Source organism: Ptiloglossa arizonensis, chromosome 2 (assembly GCF_051014685.1).
Source record: "Ptiloglossa arizonensis isolate GNS036 chromosome 2, iyPtiAriz1_principal, whole genome shotgun sequence".
Classification (NCBI taxonomy): Eukaryota; Metazoa; Arthropoda; class Insecta; order Hymenoptera; family Colletidae; genus Ptiloglossa; species Ptiloglossa arizonensis.
Genome location: NC_135049.1, coordinates 6449411 through 6474121, shown reverse-complemented (window position 1 = coordinate 6474121; position 24711 = coordinate 6449411). Strand labels below are relative to the sequence as shown.

The 24711-nt window shown below is 35.2% G+C and overlaps 1 protein-coding gene across 5 annotated transcripts in view; it reads left to right on the top strand.

Moving 5' to 3' along the window:
• Positions 1-24711, top strand: part of LOC143154849 (uncharacterized) — a 575162-nt gene that overhangs the window by 455599 nt on the left and 94852 nt on the right. For all 5 annotated transcript variants that reach the window (XM_076326866.1, XM_076326865.1, XM_076326868.1 and 2 more), the window contains one exon: positions 643-781. In XM_076326866.1, coding sequence (XP_076182981.1) covers positions 643-781 — 139 coding nt within the window. The remainder of the gene's footprint in view (positions 1-642; positions 782-24711) is intronic.

The following is a 24711-nucleotide window of genomic DNA, read 5'->3' as shown; positions in this document are numbered from 1 at the left end:
GTTAAAGATCGCAATTTATCGTAATACGCCCAAATAATTTTCACCCGTTCTTTCACCGTGTGCTTTTCCACGATTAATTTCCCGTCTGTCCAGTTGACATATGTCAAGTTTCAGGTTAATCGGTTTGAAGTTTTAAAAACAGCGGGAAATTCAAATCGACCGATGATGATTGGGACACCCTGTATTTCAACGGTCTACCGTAATATATATTCTTAATAAAGGCAAACGTTTCCGTTATCAGCTCTCCGTGCTCTCATATTCCTACGCTATTTTCGCAAAATCAATTTACACCGTCACAGCTAATATCATCCACGTTTCCAAAAGGGAAAAAAGAGAAACAAAAAACGAACTTGCTTTTACCGATATAGGCCAGTCACCGTGAACAAAAAAAAAAAAAAAAAGATGACAACGGAACACAACTGTTGTTGAAACTTTGCGTTATCCCCACAAAAGACTCGATCGAGCGGTCTTTACAAGAGCCGAGTTCGGCCCCACCGTCCTCCCTACCCATCCCGCCCATTTCCCGCTTTGAATATTCTCTATCGACAGATTATATGCCGCGCCTTTATTTATCGACCGCGACCGACCAGATTAAAAAAATGTAAAATTCCCGACCGTAGCCGGTGTGTCTCTGTGTTCCAGGCTGCGAATTTCCGGCGGAGTGGAAAGGCCGTTGGTTCCAATCGGGAAATCAGGAGCTGGTGACTGTGAACGGATCCAGCATGACCAGCAAGGGTGGCTGCATCGACAAAGAAGACGACAAGTTCCTCATTTATGACACGTGAGTCTCGTTTGAATTGCAAGTGAGATATCGGTTCTGTCCGATATGAAGCGATGCACGGATCGTATTTCATCCCTTTATCCGAGACAGCCGACAAGGCACCCCTTCTCCTCGCATCGCCTCGTTCGAGCTTTTATTAATTAACTGCACCCTTCCTTTCTTGCCCTCCTCCTTCCTCTTCGTCTCTCCCACTGACAAAGCACCACGGGGCGACGTGCCAACCGGAGAGTAGCGTATAAAACGTTTCCTCCTGAAATTCCGGAGGTAGACGGATGGGGGATCGGTAGAGGGAGGTTTCGAGATCCAAGGACGATTTCCACGAGGGGGTTGAATTTGTAGATACCTGGAGCACCGATTGTACATCACGCGCTGTGGTATTACGATGAATGTTAATACCTCCGTTGTGAGGGTATTCGAGTTATTTCAGTTTGGGGTAGATTGAAGAAGGGATCGGGGAGAAAGTGTTTCACTGTTTTTCAATGATTCAATTTCGCAAGGAACGGGGATCCGAAATTGTTCCGGTTCGTGGACTCGTAATATTGTTGCTCAAGCTGGGATGGAATTGTTTCGTTGGGAGTTAGTTAGATTGATCGTAATTGATTTCGGTGAGCGGTACCGATGTACAATCTTGCAGAGTCAACATCGGTAAACGTTAACCACGTACAAATCTGGCGAACACGAAACTTGCGTCTCTTGTTTTGTGATTGGAACAACTAGACGGACGGCTAGGAACACAAAGAACATTCGTGTTTCCGCGTCTTCTATCATTGTTGGTCCGAGCGATTTTATACAATTGTGGCTATTGGAAGAAACGCAACTATGACCTAAGCAGTGATACGTGTTAGTGGCTAACGGTCTGGGTTAGGTTTCGGGGACTGTGTTCATTTTTCCAATAGGGTTGTTAGGTCTGGGTCAGGCCATTACTGTCTTTTTTAGGTTTTCTACAGTCAGTCACCAGCAGAGAATCGAGAAAAGCACATGACACTGTTCGTCATTCTCATAGAGTTAAATCATTGTATTACTAGGTACGTGAGATCCCTGCGAATTATTAGTAAACTAAATATTACAGTCTGAACTTTTACAACAATGGCCTATGAAAACGTTACAAACACATGTTACGCGTATTGCGAATATTTGCAAAACGAGCTTCGAGCAAAGGGTCAATATCAAATTTTGTTTTAAACTCGGTTAAAGCTTCACCGAAATTCATCAATCGTTACGGAAAATGTACGGTGGTAACTATTTATTTCATACTGTAGTTTACCAGTGGCATAAACAATTTAAGGCGGATCGGAAATACATTAACAACGATAATGGCTCAAACTGTCCAAGAACAGTAATCACGAAAGAAAATATCCAGAAAGTGCACTAAGCAACAAGAAATCAGCCAAAATCTTCATTAGAATGATTGGAAAACGAGCTGAGTTTATCAAAAGAACCTAAAGCTTCGAAAGTTTGTTGTTAAATATAAAAAGTTTTTGTATTTTCATCTATTTGAAAAGCACCCTACATACCGGGGCTACGAAGTATGTCACATTTTAATTTTACTTCTTGTAAAAAGTACACAGCGAGTGCGCGAATAGCAGAGTTGGTCAGAGGGTGAGGCATACCGAGCTAAATTGGAAAAAGCACCGTTCAAACAAAATTAATTGGGTTTCGAGGATTGAGCTGCAACAAAGCGTTGGGCAGAGAACTCTTTTTAATCGAGCAATAATTCTGTGACGAGGAACGGGTAGTACTGGTTTGGAATTTTGAAAAAGTGTGCTTTTCCATTTTCATTGTTTGAAAATTTCAGTCTAACCTCGGGCGATGAATCGATTTCTCTGCCACACGGGGGAACAAATTTCTAGATAATAAATTTTTTTATTATAAATTCAACGTGCAATTAGAACGACTAGAAATTCGAATACGAAATGTCGACGAAACTGAACGGAAGCACTGTTAAGCGTCGTACGAGTTGAAATCGTTCTGTCGGTATCACGAAACGATTAGAATCGCTGGTTTGTTCACTAGTTGGTTGCCACGATCAAAAATTTCTTCTCCCATTTCACCGGACAATACAAATTCTCGATCGCTGTCGCGTTCGAGCGTCTATTTACAAATACTTCCGCAAAATTCGACTTCGTTTTACCGACTATTTCCCGATACCAAAGGCGGCAAACATTACACGCAAAGCAGGAAATGAATTCTTCCCAGGAGGATCGAGCCTGTTCGCCCTACGGCGGGAATACGTTTCGACGGGTATCGATTTTACGCGGATTCCGCTTCCTCGCCGCACGAAATCTCTAAATCCAAGTACTCGTTATCCGCAACTTACGTCGCGGCCGAAATCCAATTTCGCAGAAAGAGCACTCGTTGCCATACGAGGAGACAGTATCTACGCACATCGCTACCTTTCGTCCGACCAGCTATCGTGACGAAACTTAGAGCGTATTCCGTTCAAAATCGCTCTAAGCTGCCGCGATCAGTGATAAGCTGCAACCGGCGATGAGAACGCCTCTCTCAGAAATTCCGTTTTCTTTCGTGAAACGGGATACCCGTCACCACTTTAAACCTCTTTAACAATTCCGGTAAACTTTTCTAATACGGCTGGCTAAAGAGGCTTCGTTTAAGTAGGGATCGTTTTCCAAAAATGGGTAAATTTGGCGAATTTTTTTCCCCAACTTGTTACTAAATGAAAAGTGTAGTCTTTTTTTGGAGAATATAAATACAACTTTTCTAATACGGCTGGCTAAAGAGGCTCCGTTTAACAGGGGATCGTTTTCCAAAAATGGGTAAATTTGACGAACTTTTTTCCTAAGTAGTTATCAAATGAAAAATGTTGTCTTTTTTGGAGAATATAAATACAACTTTCAGCTTCATTTTACAATTTTTCGAAAGTAAAAGTCCGTACAAAATGGCGAAGTTGTTCGCTAAACTCAGAACCTCTTCTGGTGAAACATTGTTGGCAGCCACAGTTGACAAGAACTGGAAGATTTAAAATAAAAAAATGTTCTCGATTCGTAAATTAGAGACTATTGTCTAAAATATAACGTAAGATTTTTCGAAAATTTTAATAATTGTAGAAATGGTCGAAGTTTGAAGAAAAAACAATCACTTTTATTCAAGAAACGAGTTTAAATGTTTATGAAAAATTAAATAATTAACACATTTAAAAAATCATACGCTACGTTCTAGAATATTCTATGCAGAATATCTCTATCGAATTTGAAATAAATTGGATGTGTAGTTCCAGAGATTTCGTGTCAGTCATGTTGAAAAATATGGAGAAAAACGTAAAACAAGTTTATTCATCGCTGCAACTTCGCTAACTGTTTGAATTTCAAAATATCTTTTTAACATAATATTCTGCACTCTTCAAACTTTAAAAAATAATTTAAAAAATTCGATTTTTTCACTCGTCTGGGTGGTATCCCCCGTTAAAGGATCGGTCAGGTTATGTCAAATCAAGTCAAGATGTGCTTGGTTAGCTTGTTTATGCTAAGTCAAGTTCTTTTTAGATTAGGTGAAGATGTGCCGGGTGTGGTACATTTTTTGCCACGACTATAGAGGTTCGTGCAGGGCAATATTTCTCATACTAGAACAGTATAGAACCTCCCTTGGGGCCCACGAGGTCGCGAAAGAAAAAAGAAGAATCATATTGTAGAGTGTGACCCAGTTATCGTGATAATTCTAAAGAGATTGTTTTTGATGGTACGAAAGCTTTTCAGGACCATATTGTTCGCTGCGAGAGGAAAAATATTATGATGAGACAAGAAGGAAGTGTAAGGTTCTGTAAAATGAATTGCTCCGAAAGTTAAAAACAGAAAATGAAACACACCACCAGAAAATAATGAGTCAAACTATTAAGAGAACCTACATTTTTGCATGTTTGCGAAACGTAAAATTTTCATGTTTTTTCATTTTGCAAGAAAATGTGAAAAATGATCAAGCTTTCTTCTTTCATCTTAAATTGAAGCCGAAGCACATAATATGTGGTAAAATTTGGATATTTCCTATGATGTACACGATACTTTCGATGCGATAAGGGAAAAGAGGTTAGGCGAAATACAATAAGAATTATTTACGTAAGTAAATTAAAGTTACGAAACATTGGGATGACTATTCGGATATTGCAAGGGTTAAAATTCTGTTCCATTGTAGAAAACTTTTTTCTTTTTTATTTAAACTTGCTCTTGGATAAATTTTTGTCCCTTTAAAGGAATTCTTCATTAATATTGTTTTACTTAAAAGTTTTCTAAAACGGGCCCAGGAAATTTTTGATCTTAAACCGCGCCAATATAAAAGAAGTAGCCCGAATTATATAATATTATCAGAATTTCATTTATTTGTTCTTTTGGCGCGTGAAACCTTCAGGCGCAGAATGATACTCGAGCAAAGTAGTACAATCAACGATAAGACGTGCCTGAGATGAGGATCCTTTATTCCGTTTCGTTTTATCTTTCTTCCGTGAGATTCTTATATTCCAGAGTGACCTTAATATCCAAGTGAAGAAGAATGAGAAAACGTTAGGAGATCGTCTTATGCACTTTACGAAAATTCTATTTTGCCAGTATCGTTGCTTTCTGCCATGGAACAGATAACGTCTAACGACCAAAGGATAGTTCACGAGATAAAGTGATAAGAGCGAGCCAAAATGGATATATTGTGTACCGATAATCTCTTTCGTTTCATGGAATTTGCTCTCTGGACGTCATCTTGACTGTAACAGTAATTCCTTTTGTCGTTCTAACTTATCTCACATTTTAATTCTCTTACTTTTAAATTCATAGCTTTGTTCTTATTTCAAATTCTCGAAACTTTTGATTTTCTGAATTTAACCTAGCACTTAGTTGCTAGGAATAAAATTATAAAGAACAAACCTAATGAATTACTATCTAAATATACTTATAATTTAGTCGTTCGTCTTCTATATCTTTACTTTCGCAAATTCTATTCTGTACGATTAGCTTAACACATTCTTTACGTCGTTATTCTTCAAAAATAAGAACTAGAAAACTAATCATTTATTACCTCTGATATTTAAAAAAAAAATAACTTATTTTCAAATAATATGTAACAAATGAATGATTTTCGGCGTTATTTAAGTAAATATTGTTCAAGTCAAAAATGAAAAATTTCATTTTAGTTTTCTACTTATTATATTAATTATTTACATAAAATTCTCCTTCAAGACTGGTACAGTATCACGTTTAGCGACGAGATGCTTAACGTTTTTGGTATCAAGATATTTGTTAGTCGCATTCAACGAACGCCTATAAACGTGAACCGCGCGCAATGCACTGGTTGACTGAAGGCTTGTAAGCGTTCATAGCATTCAAATGGTTAATTTTCAGTGTCTCGTCGCACGGTCTGTAAATGCACCGGAAACTTGGCGGAAGGTCGGCGGGTTTCACGCGAACCGAAATTCCCTCTCGTTTGGTCGATTCTCGAGGCTGATTTCACGAGACTCACTGTCGACGTACTTTTCACCAACGATTGAAACGAACGTCACTGGAATTCGTGTCTAATTCGATCGCTAACTTTTATCGCATGGACAAACTTGAAATTGTGCCCGGAATTTTCATGATTCTCCGTTTGTATTTATACCTCTTGGCGAATTTCACATTTCGAACGACATCCTAATGTCATTACAAAATGGAGAAGAAAAAATATTGAAACAATTTTGAAAGAATATCTTTGACAGTATGTTGGAGGAGTTCTCTAAATTTTGTTTCGAGATTGTAAAAATCAAATTATCGTTTATGAAATTTTCATCCCCTTTTTTAACTTTTCGTAAATATGTATATTATGGTACGCCATATGTCTACAAGAAAACGATGAAAGTTTTAATTTCGGAATATTTGATTGAATAATTATTTTTGGTATTAAAAAATGATTGATTCTGGATGAACGTAATCTTTTTAGAAAGGATTTTAAGAAATGTACACTAGTCCCTCGATTATGTGATTCCCAGATTATCCGATCTCCTGATCGTAAAACTCGTTTTTTACAATACCGATAGAACTTAAAAATAAGCAACTTGTAAAATTCAATTCGACAAATATTTACTAGATTGTTTTATTTAAATGTACATTAGAGGAAGTATGCATTACACCCTAAAAATATTAACAACTCAAGTTGTTCAGATTTCATATTAATATTAATAGAAGTAGTTATTTAAGGATAGACATTTTCTTAGGTGGAAATATTGATCGATAAAGTTCTACATTTAATATTGCTCGGAAGAATGTCACTGTAATGCTACTCTGATAAAAGTTAATTGAAAGTTCACCTTTTAAAATAAAATAAATTAGACCCTTCAAAGGAAATTTTTTGAAATTACTTACATTACTGCTATTAAGAGTATTCTTTAATTTTGTTACAACATTTGACGAATTTTATTTCAATTTTATCAGTGAGATGAGCATTCTCTTTTAAGTAAATTAAAAGATAATTTACTTTCATCGCTACGAAATGGTAATGAATATTACACGTTCGTAATATTATAATTACATTAAATTAATTGCTTCATTTTAGTTAACAATTTACATCATTCTAGGGAACTTTATGAACACTAACTTTGAAAAGCGATGATAAACAAAATATCATGTGATGATATTTCAGTAATTAATCTATTCATGAGTAAATATAAATATTGTGTTAGCGCACGAATATTCCAATATTGCATACACAAAGAAAAATTGGAGAAGACATGAAATAATAAATTAAAGGAAATTGTTGTATAAAGAAAATGGACAGTTAAGAAGCTAACGGTAAGAATGTGATAATTAAGAAATTGGAGATTAGCAATTTAGAAAATTAAGATAATTAAACTTCGATATTCAAGAAACTGAAAACTTACTAGATTCTTATATTTTTCATTTACTTAATGATTTCATTCACCATAACGATGAAGAAGGGAAAATGTCCAACTCAAATCTAGCAACATAGAAAATTAGGAAATTAAAAAATTAGAAATTTTTGAAACTGAAAAATAGTACAATTAGAATACCAATGAATTAGAAAATTACGAATTTAAAAATCGTACAGATTAAAGAATTCCATGTTACTCGCAAAATTGAAAGACTTTAACCAATTTTTTGCCGAGTTTTTCTTCAATAGTCAATTATAAATAACAGCGTTCTTTCGTTCCATTTTTTCAATATTCGAAGGCAGTTTCGAAAACACTATTGAAAATATCTGCTTTAAATTTTAAGTTCCCCCTTCTATTTTTCTCTCTATTATTTCAATTACTAATCACGGTTCAATTCGTTTATCCGAATTAATTCAGCCGCGGCGCTTAAGTGATCGAAGTAAAGATCCTAAAGGGATTAATAAATTAGAGGAATAAAAATGTTACAAACTGTGAAATTGAACGAAGTTAATGACAAGCAGTTAGAAACTCGATCGAACAGCGCTCATAACACGGTACAATGCTAATAGGAACTTGACGTTCTCGTTGATATGTAAATGAGAAAAGAAAGTTGACAGCCACTGATGTAGAACTACCGGAGACAAAACGAGCAAGCGGCAGGAAAGAGGTGGGGAAAGTTGAAAGAGGACAAGACAGCCGGTGGTAGCCAGACAAAGTTGAGAGTTAAGTTTTAATTAATGTAATGGAGAGTAGCGCGTGATTAGCCTTCCAATCAGTACGGTCCTCTTTTCGAGAATGCGGCACGGTGAGAAGGTAAAAAGAAAGTAAAAGAAAGAGAAGGACGATGGAGTACGATGTCCTTTCGTGAAGCGAAATCCGTGGACGGAAGACCTGGTAAATGGGCCAATCGACAGCATTACCATTAAGATTCTTTGATTCGACGATGAAACGTGATGAGAAGAGGTCAGGCAAATGAATTCAGGGACAAGCGGGATTACTCGAAGCCACTCGGATCGAGTGTTTGGTACCTCGACGAGGATTTCCTCGAATCTTTTAATTGATTTACCAATGTTCCTTTTTGCTGCATTTCTTTCAAAGATGTTGCTCATTATTCGTACATCTTTCTACCGTATCTTTTGCTCCTGAAGCTACCTGTTCTCTATTTTTGACTTTGGTTTCGAGTTGGCAGTGACGACTGAAGTCAGAAACGATGAAAGGAATTGACGAAAGATTCGAACGATTCGAAAACTTCGTAATCGGTCCCCTCGAAATCGTATGCCCGCCAAAAACACTGCGAATGAACAGAATTGTCGCATATGGGGCTAGGAAAATCCACGAAAGGGTATACAGTAACCATTCAATGCATTACTTGACCGTGCAAATCGTTGCATCGCTGCAGGAGGAATGTATTTTGAATGAAATAAACATTCTTTCGTGAAAGTAGTCCATGTTGTGTTAATTCTAACAAGTTCGGTTATTTTTGCAACAAATCGTGTACAAGTGTTCGCGTAACTTATGAATCTTTAATATTTATTTGTTTGAAAATGAAGTTTTGTGTAATTAAATGTCACTTTACATTTTTTATTTATTTTCTCATGGATTATAGATTTATTGCTTTTCGAGATGTTCAACTAATATGGATACAGACAATACTTCATCTATCGTTCGCATCAGCCTTTCTGTTTCGTTCGAGGTGATTATTATTACGAGGGTAGTCCCAAAAATATCCGATTTAACGTGTAGGTGGCGGTAGTTGTTTGAAAAGAACGACCAAAGAATGTGACAATTTATTTTCGACCGTTTATTTGCCATGAAGTATTCATATTTATCAAGTTATCTGGAGGATTTTTTCATTTCACGGATGCGTTGAAAGAAATTTTTCCTTCGTTAATTCGATTCATCTTCATCATTTTTCAATTTCCTTTATTTCATTTTCGGGAATAGTACTTATACAATTTCTGTTAATCTTTTTAAATTTGTAGATTTGGTTTACTATAATTATAATAGAATATTGTACTTTTTTATTAATAGCTTCAAAGTTATTCAATCAATTTTTAGTTGAGTGGTAGTCAATTAGTTCCTGAAATTGATTAATGCGTTAATAGCATTTTATTCGCATATAACTAATTGAGTCTGTTGTTAAAATAAAAAATTTGGTACCACTTGTAATTGCCAATTTAGTCAAACGTATATTACTATGAAAAAGTAAACAAATGAAGTCCAGTCTTTTAATTAAATTTTAACCACGTTAAACTGTGGCTAAACGAGTTTGAAAACCATTGAAACGTTAAACTTTAATTATCGCATTTTTTCCGGTGTAAACACGACCGAATACACTTTCCAATTGTAGACAATGCATTTCATTGACGATTATGGATGCTATACCGAGCAAAAATGTTATAGCATTTAATTTTTGAACAAAAATATTTAGTTGGTAAAGTTTATAAATTGTCACTTTTTTTAATGAGTTTATCGGACTTTTAAAATTTACAGTGTTAAATCTTCATTTCCATTGATCGAACAATAAACATTTAAACAGGCGGACGGAGAAACGATTTCGAGTGCCTATTAATCCAATCAGTTTCTTAATGATAATAATCTCATTATTTCTAATGTAGCTCAGCACGAGTGCAGTTGATACAAGTTAATTGGAAAATAGAGGGTTATTTTCCAATTATCCGGTATCCGGAAAAATCTTCTTTCAATGCCTTGATGACTACATAGTGGACCATATAAAAAGCAATTGTTATGCTCACAACGGTAGTTTGTTATACAGTTTCCTTAACGATTTGAAAGTTTTTTAAATGTAATATTGTTCAGTTACTTCATAAGCCTGTTTTAAATCGGTTTGGGTTGAATCGATTTATTTGAACTCTGTTCTTGTTTCGTCTTCAAGAACAGAGTTCATTCCAAGACTGGAGCTAGTTAGTCATACTTGAGCCTGAATTAATCCTATAAATTACTTTTAACATTTCATACAAACAGATTCAATCCAATCTGAGATTTCTGAGTTTTGTTAAATTTTAAAATCAATTTTATTTCAATGTCCTTTTTTATTACATCAAAGCTAAAAATCCTTAGTAGTCCTCATCAGACTTAGAGACTTGATTAGATCTGTAGTTCTTACCAAACCTACAATTATTGTTAAACCTAGAGTTCTTTTTAGGAATAAACTTGCTGGGTTTAGAGTTCTTATCGTGTCTAATGACCATGCTATAAGTGGAGTACTTGTTATATACAGAACTGTTTATACATCTAAGATACTTACCAGAACTGTAGACCTTGCTAGACCTAATTTCGGTGTCATTTCAAGAACTGAAGCTCTTGCTAGGTATAGATATCTTGAAAAAACGAAAGAAATTGTTAAAATTGGAATTCAAATTAGATCTAAAGATTTTCGACAATGGGAATTTACACCTAATCTAAAAATTTTTTACATTGATAGTTCACACTTAGAGCTACAAACATTCTTATATTTAGAATCATTACTGTACTTGAAATTTCGATTGAACTGAAAAATTCTGCTCTATACCTAGTGTTTTTATCAAACCTAGTATCCTTATTATGTATCCATGTCTAGACCTTTACCTAGAGTTGTTAGTATACATAAAATTCATAATAATAGACCTTGTTTGGCGTATATAAATCGTGATACCGATTCTGTAGTTTGCAAATTATACGTGAATTACTTGCAAAGAAAATATCAATTTGAAATGGCATAATATCGAACTGTTGATTGAGTAGCATATTGAATCTCTTTTCTTCCCTGTATCAAGTGTCTTATTTTTATTTCATTTGAGTGTTTTGTCTACTAATATATATTATATCGTGGTAATTAACGATAATTTAATACACGAATTAACATCACTTAAATCAGAAAGTTTAAATACACATCCATCTAGCCTCGCATGAGGTTGTAGGATCCCAGTGTGGAGGAGTGCAACAAAGTTGAGCCCAAAAGGTTGAACGTTTGAAACAGCTGACTTTATCACTGTGATAAGTTTGTGGCACGTTAATCTCTATTGATGTATAAGGCAACAGAACAATACAAGTGCACACGTTGAGCAAAAAGATAAAAAATTCAATAAAGGACGATTTAAAGAAGACCTTTACCAAAGGCCTGAACATACCTACATACTAGTAGATCTAGAGTTTCTGCTGGGTTTAGAAATCTTGTTAAATATGAACTACTTGGTAAAGATTCTATTTCATAGTAGAATGTAATGTATCGATTAAACTTATATTTACTGTTATTATATTTATATAATATATAAATAAACATAGTCAGAAATTCGAGTGTCCTATGTGTCAATTCGAACCGTTATCGGTTAATTCAAGTATCAACACACACTTTGTAAAATTGCTTTTGGAATTAACTCTAAAAATATCTCGTCATTGTATAGCTGAAAATTCACGATCAACTTGCCTACAAATTCTCAACGCTTCCGTTTACGAAGTCCATTTCAATTCTAATTAACTCTCAGCTTGTGTACAATCAATTATTAAGCGAGCTAACAATTTTCCGAGTTCCTAACTTTCATTACATTGAAATCTGATATTGGACCAATATTGCCAAACACTCCGCTACTCGTAGGATGTTAAAATCAATTCTTAGTCAGAGGTCGATATATTTTGAATGCAACCTCGAAAGCTCTAGCTACGATCCGATGGGTACCCTCTATAGGTTCATGAAGGTAGATATCGATTATCTCATAGCGTCGTTAACGAGGCGCCGCGATGCTAAGGTACCGAGATTACGTTACACTTAACCCTGTCCCTGCATTGAGCCACTGTCATCTAATAGAATGGTCGTGATTGTTGTCACCCGGGTATCTTCCCTCCTTGCTAACTAGATGAACATTGAATATGTTATTCAATTAGGGGCAAAATCTAAAATGACGATGCTGAATAGAGTATTTTAAAATTCGAGGAATTTATACATTTACTTAGAATTGTATCAGATGGAGTAGAATTGAAATTTAATAAAAAATTGACAAATTCTGTATAAGCAATTTCGTAAGCGAGTATTGAGTAGTATTTGATATCTGCATTACACTTAAATTGTGAAACCGGTTCAAATTCTTTTCATCAGCTGTAATTTTTGAACAATACATATTGCAGTATAAAAATGTTAACAAGAGGAATTACCTTGGTGGGTTATTAGCTTAAAAGGAATAAGGATTGAAGATTATGGTATTCCAACCCTAAACCCCATAACCAAGAATTTTTGCAGTTCATAATCAAACGTTTCTGATCTTTAAACAAAATTATTCGCGAGAATATAGAATAATTTAACTGTATTATAACTTCGAAAAGAATTAAAAGTGTTCGTCGTATTAACTTTTACAAAATTATATTTTGTACGATTCGTTTGGATTATTTTCTGTTACGAACGTTAAATTTGTTTTTGTTCATTTACAAGCATTCGGTCCCTTGGTTTTATTTTTCACAATTTCACTGCAATCACTTTACGCATTTAGAAACGTATCCGAAATTATTGAAACGTTTCATTACTCAATTTCAATGCTGAAAGTAAGGCAACAAATGCCAAAAGATTGAAATATGGGAACTGTAATTATTCCTAATTGTCACTACCGTCGGAAATTACGGTTTTAGATTAAAAATTTGCGCTGTTCTGTTTTCATTGACATAAAATCAATACTTCGTTGCGCAACAATCGTACGAATTATTTCAGGTTTAATTATTAACCAATGTACAACACGTGAAACGGAATTTTGTAAACGGTAGAAATTACGTAAATACGAAAGGTACGCTTCATTATTCGATAAAGTTTTCTTTTATCTTACACAAAATTAATGAATAACGTATAATAATAATCTAGTAGAAAATAAGAAGAATAGATAAAAGTTTGTATACATTAATAACACAAGATATGATCAGAAATATTTTATGATCGATTTCATTAATTTTTTATACAAATTTATTACAAATTGATTTTGTGAAAAAGAACGAAAATGATTATTATTATGAGAGTATATTTGTAAGACTATCGTGACTAAATTCAGTTACTTACATTATATCTTCGTCATAACATATAGAGAGTTTTGGATGAATTATAGAATTAAACTGTAGAATTACAGTTTTATTTTCAATGATAGTATAAAATAATCAAACTATTGATTTCTTTGAAACTAATTGTAAGAATAATATATTAATATATACACTTTGTTTCAGCTAACAGTAACAAGGAAATGATTTTAAAGTACTAAACATACAAACGTGGTTTTAACAAATTTACTTTTTTTTCGCTTTGCAAGAATTAATTTAATTTTCTTTGTTCTTTGCCTTGAAATTTGTTGAAAACCCTTATACAAACTTAACGGTTCGCATTAAAACCGAATTATAAAATCTTTCGCAAAGGGAATATAAACAGAATATTTTGTGCACATAGACGATACTTTATAATGCATTTTGCCATTATAGGTATCGCATACAATCCTTTGTAGCACTTAGCTCTTTAAAATAAAGCAGATTTTCTGAAGTTTTAAAGCTTATTTCACGAAAAGCATGTAAAAGTTTCTGAAGAATGGACAGGCTTTCATCGCGAAGTTTCTGGTGAAATTCGGACTGGAAACAAGTGCCAGAGACTTAAGCCAGATACATATATTTAAAGATAAGTTAAATTCCATGAACGGTGGAATTCGTGAAGAAAAGTGGAAAAAAGTTTTTAAATTCTACAATAAAGATTTCTTTGAATCGTTGTTGTAGCGAATTCACTGGTTTTCATAAATTAATTGAAACAAAAGAACACGGTCCAGTGATAAAATATTCTTTCTGTAATTGAAATTCAATGAAAATTGGAAGTGGGAATCAGTTTTAGGAAATAAATTGATATTTAACCCATGATATACAAAAATATTAAATTTTCCTGCATCAATAATTCTTTAAGCGTAATTAAGCCAACGATATAAATTTTTTAAATAAATGTAAAAAATGTGATTGAATATGTTTATTTCGTATTGCAATCGTATTTGGAAACGAATAAATTTTAACAGCTCTTGAAACTTTATTGTATCAATAATGTCTGAATAAATGTTTCAGCGAATTGCGAACAAATTATGAAATATAAAATATTAGTTAAAATAAAATTGTCACGCGATGAAAATAGCATATCTATAAGAAACTGGAGTATTAGTTAGCAGTGAGATGTTGAATTTTGTAAGACATTCAACATTGTAACATGAAATTAATCAACGACGAATTAGTTTTCCAAAAACGCTCGGCGCGATTCATGCAAATAATATTCCACTCGGAGGAACAAATTATGAAGCGCAATACAAAATTTCCATGCTTTATAATGCTTTACATTTGAATAAATTTACATATTCGTACATGTGAAATTTATGAAAGAGCTTTTTCTGAAAGGACACTGTCGTTGGTAATATTAAAAATTGCAGCATTTAACAGCATATAATAAAAGAGTGCAGGTACTCATCTCCTGTAATTATAGTATACAGCGAATGAAAAATGAGTCAAAAACAAATTCTCAGTTTTTAGACTAAATAAGAAACTGTAAATTCGTGAAAAAAAGGTGTATAAAAAGAACGTACGACGAAGGTTAAAGTTTCACAAGCTGCAAACTAATCCGATTTTTTAATATTGTTTTTAATAATCCGAACACATGCATTGAACAACTTGTAATTCGATAAGATTCAACATTTTAGTATACCGTCGAAACAGATAAATATTTTTTCACTAATTTCGTCCATTTGAAAAAATTGAACACTGCACCCATAATGGTTTACCTTTACCAGGAGAATCAACGTCGAATCAAATTCAACATCACGAAGTGATGTTTGTTTTCGTCTTCAATACGAGAGATATTTCTATGTGTGATTACATTAAAACGTTTGAATTAATCTATCGGTCGAGGAAATAGCAATTAACAATTAATCAATTGTAATCCTTATAGACAATTGATTTCCCAAACTAGAACGGTTAAATATTAATTGCAATTAGTAATTCAAAATTTTCATTCTAATTCTCCATTATTAATCTATCTAATTACGTTTTCTGGAACACTGAATTTCAGACAAAAGTTATGGAAATGGAAGCATGACCAGAATTGACTTCGATTCTTTTACAAAAGTGTTACGATGGGGGAAAGGATATTCCACACGGGGTTCGTTCTCTTCGAATAACAGAAAGTTCGGACAGTAGGTTTCAGATAATGGAGGTTCTATTGGATAACGAAAACAGGAACTCTCCACTGCCTCTAATAAAGGACTGGTCACCAAAGACGGGTGGGAACAGTCACGAGGAAGGGTTGGAGGTAGGCCCGAATGGGGCGTGTAATATAGAGGAGTTCATCGGTGAAAAAAGAAGTTATATTGCCTTTGCGTCCTGGGTGACGAGTCCACACGTCGTTCGCATACGAATAATATCCCGTCGACGAACGAGGATTTCCGCGTTGCTCTCACCAACACCAACAGCCAGGAAGTACGTGCGCGCGATTACGCGTGCATTTCCACGCGGCTTGGACAGCTCGCGGCTCCTCCGCGATCCTCTCGGCAGAGGATCCGCTGATTGGATTCGAATTGGAGGGAAAGTTTATCTCTCCGTCGACGCGCGTTACTTCCGGGAATTATTTCGGCTTCGATGCGAACTGGAACGAGACGGAAAGAGTAATGATATTGGGGTCCAGACCCGTGATGGATATACTTTATTATGGAATTGTCAGCTGGCTGGATGGAAATCCTCTTTTCGAGAGTTGGATTCCCCTGTTGGAGTTTGAGTGTTCGATTTTGTTACATTTTGTGTACGCGTAGTGGAAGATGCAATCAGGCTATGGTGAGCCTAGCACGATTAGTTAAATACTTTCGTCCATGGTGTATAAGATTTTCAACATATCGAGTTGAACGAAAAATACTAGTCTTTTATTTTATTAAGCGTAAAGAACTTTGGTAAACATGCGAATCATTGAAAATAAATATAAATTTTAAATATTTGTCAACGATCGTACAAATTTCTTAAACGTTTTTATATTAACAATATCAAGTTTTTGAACAAATTTTTACCTTCTTCTAGAATTGTTTGAAACAAACGCCATCTTTTTATAACACGACGAAATTAAAAATCGAAACAAGATGAAAATAAAGTTCCATTTACTCTCTTCGATTAGCAATTCTTAAAAATTCTGTCACATTGAACAGTATTACAGTTTCGAACAATATTGAAGTAGTAATTTTTTAAGTTGAAATAATTTTTATTTGGTAAAATTTTGAAAGAAAATACCATACCTTTTCCCAAGCAGTTGTAAAATGCTTCGAGAAAAAATCCTTCGAGGTGTGATTAAATATCGTTCAGAGGTATATTCAAATTTCAGTGTAATCCAAAATGTGGCTTCATCTGATGTCCGATTCGATGTGAAATGATCCAAGAGACGAACGAAACTAATAATGATGACGTATCAAAGGGAAAACGAAGCAGTCCGAAATTCCTGAGAATCTCTCGAGGAAAAATAATTAACGCTGTAACGTAGAAGGGTTAGCCAGGTTCTAGGTTCGAGTGTAGTTTGTATCGGTTCGATATCTTAATGGATTACATCGATCAATGAAAGGGTGATCAGCCGGCCGATTGATTCGATAAATTTCCGTAACGTAATCCCGTCGGTTGGATCCCACGTAAGCCTCAACTCTCCGTCCTCTTTTTCTTTCGATTCTCTTTGGGCCAGCTCGTTTTATTTATTCACGTCGCCCGTTCCCTCCGATGACACACAGTGCCATATGCCGGACATTTTCGTGGGTCAAAAGCGAACAAAGAAGGACAGGCACACCGCGTGAGAGAAGAAAATTAAGGTCGTGACCCGCGGTGGAAAATTTCAGCTGGCTTGCGATTTTCCACGTGCTCTTTAATCTCTCCCTATTCACGTCGCGGAACCTGCGCCGACAATTTATTTTAATTAGCCAGCGAACCAGTTATCCTTTTCTCGCCCTTTGCCGGTTAACATTCCCGTTTAATGACTGGCTTAATTTTTATTTCAACGAGACAAAGCTGCATGACCAGTTTCAAGACGTTCGAGATTTCAGGCCGCATTTGTCTTACAAGGAACATCACCCAATTAACAATCTTTGATTTTCATGAAACTTGGCACACAGACAGAGCGTTGAACAAACTTAAACCCGTATCTTTTTCATTTTATTCGTGTTCAAGGGGTAAGAACTATTTTTAAAATTTAGAATGAAAGGAACTATTTAATTATATGTGACAAAAACTAATGGGGATAGAAAGAAACAATGACGACGAAAAAGTATGATTTTTATTGAGCAATTTATACTTTTGAATACATATTTCATTAAATTACAAGTGTTGCAATCACTGTTTTATAATTATCTGCTTGGTTACAAGTGGCACCACCTATAATTTGATGGAATTTTTCACTACTTTTAGAGTTATTTATCTAAATATCCATTTACCAGAAAAGGAGGAATCCAGGTGGTGAAATACTTCACTCACATCTTCGGAGGTAGTTTTTACTACTTAAATATGAATATAAACCGATGAAACATGGTTCAATGCACTGTCGAAAATTATTAATTGGCCGATGTTCCTTGTTAGTTTGCAACCGTCAATTTGTTTGAGTTGAGAATAATATGATTTCTCGGAGGTTGTAATGAATTGGATCGTCTGAGTTTGGATGAAACTGATGGCCTCCAGGATGCACTTGAACTTAAAATAATTCCTATCTTTAAGCGACAACATCCGAACCATCGATTCACTTGAAAATGGATCTGGTAGTAACTTTTATCTCGCAGTGAGATCGATAAAAGCTGTTTTCGTCTGTGATCGCTTGTACTAAATAAATATAAACAGTGGCAAAGATGTTTCTCTTGCTCGAATTCGATTTAATCATTCTTATTATTGAAATTTTTAATCATAGATGCGGTTAAATAAAAACTCGTCACGATAACAAATGAACTCTTATTTTGTTCAATAAACATCACATGTACCGTAGAATAGAATCTTCTAGAAGATATATATGAAAATCAGAGATGATTTTCGTTGTATCGTCTTTAGATGGTATTGGAATCGTCTTAGATACAACAGTTATTATTTGAAGACAGGTATTACTAAAGTTAACATCTGACTGAATATATCAGGTAAGGAACAAAACTCTTTGTAAACGTTCGGATTTCAAGTAGCCTACAGTCGACGAGATCACTGCGAATTATCCGTCTAACTATTGTGTAACGCAAAACCGTTCTGCGGTGCAACGAAGACAAAAGTATCGAGTAAAAATGAAAGAAACCTGGCTAAAGGAGTACAAGAGGAAGAAGCAGAATAGGATTTCCAGTCGTTTCTCTCGTGGAAACGTCTCGGTCGTTACTCTATATCCCTCCGTTCACTTCTTATCTTTCTCTCCTCGAATGTCTATAACTTCATAGTTTCTTGCTGTGAAGATACCTCGCAACGCTGCTGGTAAATAGCTCCGCGTCTGTTCTTCCGTGCCTCTTTTGTGGTTCTCAGCGAACGCCTCGAATTCTATCTTTCCGAATCTCTCAGAAGTGTTCAGCTATGCGAATCTCTTCGGCCGCCTGTTCGTCTCATTGTTTATTGTCTCGTTCGACTTTTGTAACTTCTAGCCTCCAGCAGGTAGAAGGATCGCCTGACAAGCTTACTCTTAAGCGTGTTCTTGTCCCGTTACTTCACCAATTGTGCCCATCCGCCTTATGAGAGAGTTAAGAGTTCTGCTAGATAACACACGGATATCGAATTGGTTCGGAGTTTTTAGGGAAATTTGAAACAGTCTTGCTGCAATTATGAATCGAACGATTCCTCTACGGACAATGAATTTAAATTTTGAAATTCTTCACGTGGAAGGTTACAATCGAGGAAGAGTTTGACAGTTCGAGGTAAATACGAAGAGCATCTGTGATACTAGATTAGGTACTTGCGTTGTGCTACTTTATTTCATCCTATTTCGGTTGAAAATGAACGCAAAAGAAGTTGAATCGAGTATTTAATAGTTGTTCGACAAGTTTTTTCGTTCGATAAGAAATGGAGCTATTACGTTCCTCGTTTTATTTTTCTGAAGATGGTACTACTGTTTGATAAACATGTGTAAAGTTTCATGTAGATCGTAGTATTCTTTCATAATGGGCGAAACGACAAAACTTATCGAACAACCTCAGTATATTTTGAATTTAGTACACGAAATCATGATACACAAACTACTGAGAATATCAACGGAGTTCATCGAAACGTTCGATTTATGTCACAGTCAATAGAACATTCAAATTACGTGTACACTCCAATTATTGATGCATCCAAATGATCTGAAAACGACCTAATTGCAAGAATAGTTAAATCATCTCAATATCCTAGCCGTCATAATGACGTAGCTAGCGATCTGTGCAGTTTCGGTCAAATGTTTGGCTACAGATGTTAACGAGAAAGAAATTTATAAACTTTACTCCGACAGGATGAAATCGATATACATACATGCAATAAAATTGATTGCAAAGCTCCTTTACCATCTACCTGTAAGAACTATCGCAAATATTGTTGCGATTGTTAACAATATTCTTAGCATTCGTTTATTCCAATATCTCCATCTGTTCTTTCCTACTATAATTGTCTTTTAAAAGTTTCTATGATCAATTACCAATACTTCGTACATCGATAATCCCATCTAGAGGGACTCTTCGAACACCTTATTTTCATAAATTCTGTGTTCTTCTTCCTTGCTTCACACAGTCAGAAATAGTAAAGTAGCAAAGAAACCTATTCTGCGTTTGATATTAGTCAGTGCGATACAGACTCAACAATTGAGATCTCTAAACTGATCAGATGTCCATCTTTAACGTGCCCCAAACGTTATAACATCCGAACCTCAACATCGCTCGAAATCTCCATTATCAGATACAAATTTAATGATGTATGAAAAATGTAACTAACAGTTTTGGGTTTAATCTGGGCTAAGATCAAAAGACTCAGTCCAACATGAAGAAACATTTCAACATACTCTACACATTAGGTCAACTAAAAGAACGTAGAATGACAGTTGTGACATTCGAACCATTTGAAGTACCTAACGATCATGTTTCCTGGTACCTTTATCGTCAGATATTAATACAAATATAAATTACCATCTAAAGTCACGAAAGATTCAAGCAGCAAGTGAATCCACGTTATCTGATATCGTGTATACAGATACCAGGAGTGGAAGGATCAGGAGAGTCTATGAGTCCAACTGGTGACTCGTGCTCTTTTCGTAGTTTCGCGTGGCCTCTGGAAAAAGCCGAGAAACTTCAAAGTAAGAGCCTTAACTGCATTTAATTTAGCCCGCAGGCGTGTTTCGCAAACTGAATGTCGCGTCGTTTCACAGTGCCCCGTCGAAAGGCTCCCTGAAGAAAATAATCTTCTACGCGACGTTGCGCAACTATTTTACTGGTAATCACCACGCCCTGACAATTTGCTCGTCTATGCCGGTCTCTTTGTCCCGGCGAAACGAGCGAGGCGATTAAAACGTAGATTGGTCCCGGGACCGTTTAGAACGCAGTGCTTGAATGCTTGACGCCTTTCGATTGAGAATGTTGCCAGTGACACGGCCCCAGGACTTCTTCGATGCTCCATAGAGGCGTCATTTAGGTATCTTTTCGTCCTCTTTGGGGGACTATGAATTTTGAATTAATTAAATCAAACATGTCGCGCTTCGAGGGAAGATCAAATTTAACCTCGGCAAAGAACGAGATTGACCTAGTGGGCTTCGAGATAGGGAGACCGGAGTTTTCTGTAACAAACGTATCTTAAACTTCGGAAAATGGCCGCTATCAGAACATCACAAAATGGCGTCTGTCCTCTGTTAATGGAGCGATAGAATTATGTTTCGGTTTATTTTTGCTAGAGGACTTCAAGTCAGAGTGGCACGCGACGAAGGACCTAAACACGATTAAAGATTATACAAACAATAATGTAAAATGTCATATGCTATAAGTAAACTAATAGACAATAAAATATGCAAATATAATAATAGAATATATAATTAATAATATTCTGCAATTGAGACCCCTGACTGAGCAAAGTCAAGTTATGGTAGAAATATAAAATTTCTTCACTGTGTGAGTGTAGGGTGTAGGATATTTGCAAATTTTTATTTTTAATATCGAGAGGAAAAACCAATTCTCCGATAACATTACAAAAACTATCGTGATCGAGTATTTTATTTCTACTTTTCGATCATTTCTCTGTAGGTTACATCAATTTTGACACGAATTATGAAAATAGCACATTAAAAATGAGTGAGAATTGATAATCCAAGAGACAGTATATTATATCTAGTGGAAAGAAAGAATGAAGGGAAAGAACCTAACCAAAATATTACAGAATAGATAACAAATGAAATAGAATAAATGTGGTTATCATAATGTAGAAGGAACAATTGCCCTGTGATATTCTCAATACAGTGAATCCTCAAGTTACACGGTTTTGAGTTACGTGGACTCGTAGATACACTGCTATACTTCCACTTATATTATTATATAAGGTGATTCTCTCGCCAATGGACTCAAAGGCAGTGCCGTGACCTAAAAACCTCAGCGATAATCCCAATAAATGACCAAGTTTTGAATAAAATTGATTCGAAACTTTCATCTGATTCGTACAACTGATACTACTTACAATTGCTCACAACTTGTCAGTTCGTACTTATTATTTGAAAACTCAATGTATCTTGTGAAATGATCGCTGCATTCCGAAACATCTAGTAAAAAAACACTTCAGAAGTGAACAAATAAAGAAATAGAATTTTACTTTGTAAATTAAACTAACGGCGTAAAATTAATTCAAGGTTCATGGGCGTTTCGTGAAAGCTGGCAGAAAGAAATGAATCACAGTTTCAAATAACAAATATAAATTAGAGAAACGTACAAATTAAACGACTCCGACGCTCAAAATTAACAAACGGGACCGTTTCGATTTCGAGGATCCTTTGTCATGCAAATAGAAAGAATTAATTAGCGGAATTTACGCTCGATGACGAGAAAAACAATCACCATTAACTTTTAATTGCTGCAACGAAATAATATATTATTGTACGGTATTCGTATGTGTTTCGTACACGTTGCACGCTGTCACGTGTAATTTATATACCTAATCGAAACGCAATTCTGTTATTATACGAAATTCTAGAACCTTCGTTGTTGCTCCGGATTAACAAAACTAAAAATAAACGAATAAAATTACCATTTACAACGTCCCAAAGTATTTTCAAGAACTGAATTACTCACGTTGATATTTCATCGTTAATTGGACTGGAGGCCGCAAGAGAAACGTGCGGAATGAAATACGCCAAGCACGAATAAACGTCGTTTTCCTGGCGCGTGAAAGACGTTGCGACAGGTACACCGAAACAACGATGCTTCTTCGCTGTTACACGTGGAAACAATTATTTTTGCGGCGACAGAGTTATTATTGGCGTCGGTTCTATTTTTCACGATCGCTTCTTTTTCGATCTCCTTTTTGTCGATCCAGTAGGCTTTGAGTCACAAGGACGCGATGGTTGTTCTCGATTCTGACTGTTCTACGGTGTGAAACCTCGAACACACAACCAATCTAACCTAACTTTTCATCTTGGAAATGATACATCAAAAAAACATACATACATCTTTCCATAAATTTACACCCTGATGCATAGAAACGGAATTCGTACTACAATAAAATAATTTTATGCCTTAAATTTCTGGCTAAAGTATTCTTGGACACTTTCTTCTAATATATAGAATATATAGTATATAGTATATTGTAATATATAGTATATAGAGTGCTTCGAAATATCTATATAAATATTCAACATAATCGTGTTACATTTATCGAATAATTTGATTTTTTATTTCGTCATAATTATGTAGGTATGCTGTGTTAGTTTTTCAATTAATCTTCAAGGGAATTGAATTTTGAGCGAAAAATGTTACACAAACATTCGTTTCGTTAGAAGGTATCGTGACGTGTTCGTCTCTATTAATTGTACACTTGTCGAGCAAGAACTGATCAGTCCTTAAAGAGTGTACTTTAAAAAGTATTCTCAACGAATCTTGAAGAAAATTGAATTTCCCGCGAAAAATGTTACACGAACATTCGTTTCATTGGAAAGTATCGTGACGTGTTCGTCTCCATTAATTGTACACTTGTCGAGCAAGAACTGATCAGTCCTTAAAGAGTGTACTTTAAAAAGTATTCTCAACGAATCTTGAAGAAAATTGAATTTCCCGCGAAAAATGTTACACGAAAATTTGTTTCGTTGGAAAGTATCGTGACGTGTTCGTCTCCATTAATTGTACACTTGTCAAGCAAGAACTGATCAGTCCTTAAAGAGTGTACTTTAAAAAGTATTTTCAACGAATCTTGAAGAAAATTGAATTTCCCGCGAAAAATGTTACACGAACATTCGTTTCGTTGGAAAGTATCGTGACGTGTTCGTCTCCATTAATTGTACACTTGTCGAGCAAGAACTGATCAGTCCTTAAAGAGTGTACTTTAAAAAGTATTCTCAACGAATCTTGAAGAAAATTGAATTTCCCGCGAAAAATGTTACACGAACATTCGTTTCGTTGGAAAGTATCGTGACGTGTTCGTCTCCATTAATTGTACACTTGTCGAGCAAGAACTGATCAGTCCTTAAAGAGTGTACTTTAAAAAGTATTCTCAACGAATCTTGAAGAAAATTGAATTTCCCGCGAAAAATGTTACACGAACATTCGTTTCGTTGGAAAGTATCGTGACGTGTTCGTCTCCATTAATTGTACACTTGTCGAGCAAGAACTGATCAGTCCTTAAAGAGTGTACTTTAAAAAGTATTTTCAACGAAATCTTGAAGAAAATTGAATTTCCCGCGAAAAATGTTACACGAACATTCGTTTCGTTGGAAAGTATCGTGACGTGTTCGTCTCCATTAATTGTACACTTGTCGAGCAAGAACTGATCAGTCCTTAAAGAGTGTACTTTAAAAAGTATTCTCAACGAATCTTGAAGAAAATTGAATTTCCCGCGAAAAATGTTACACGAACATTCGTTTCGTTGGAAAGTATCGTGACGTGTTCGTCTCCATTAATTGTAC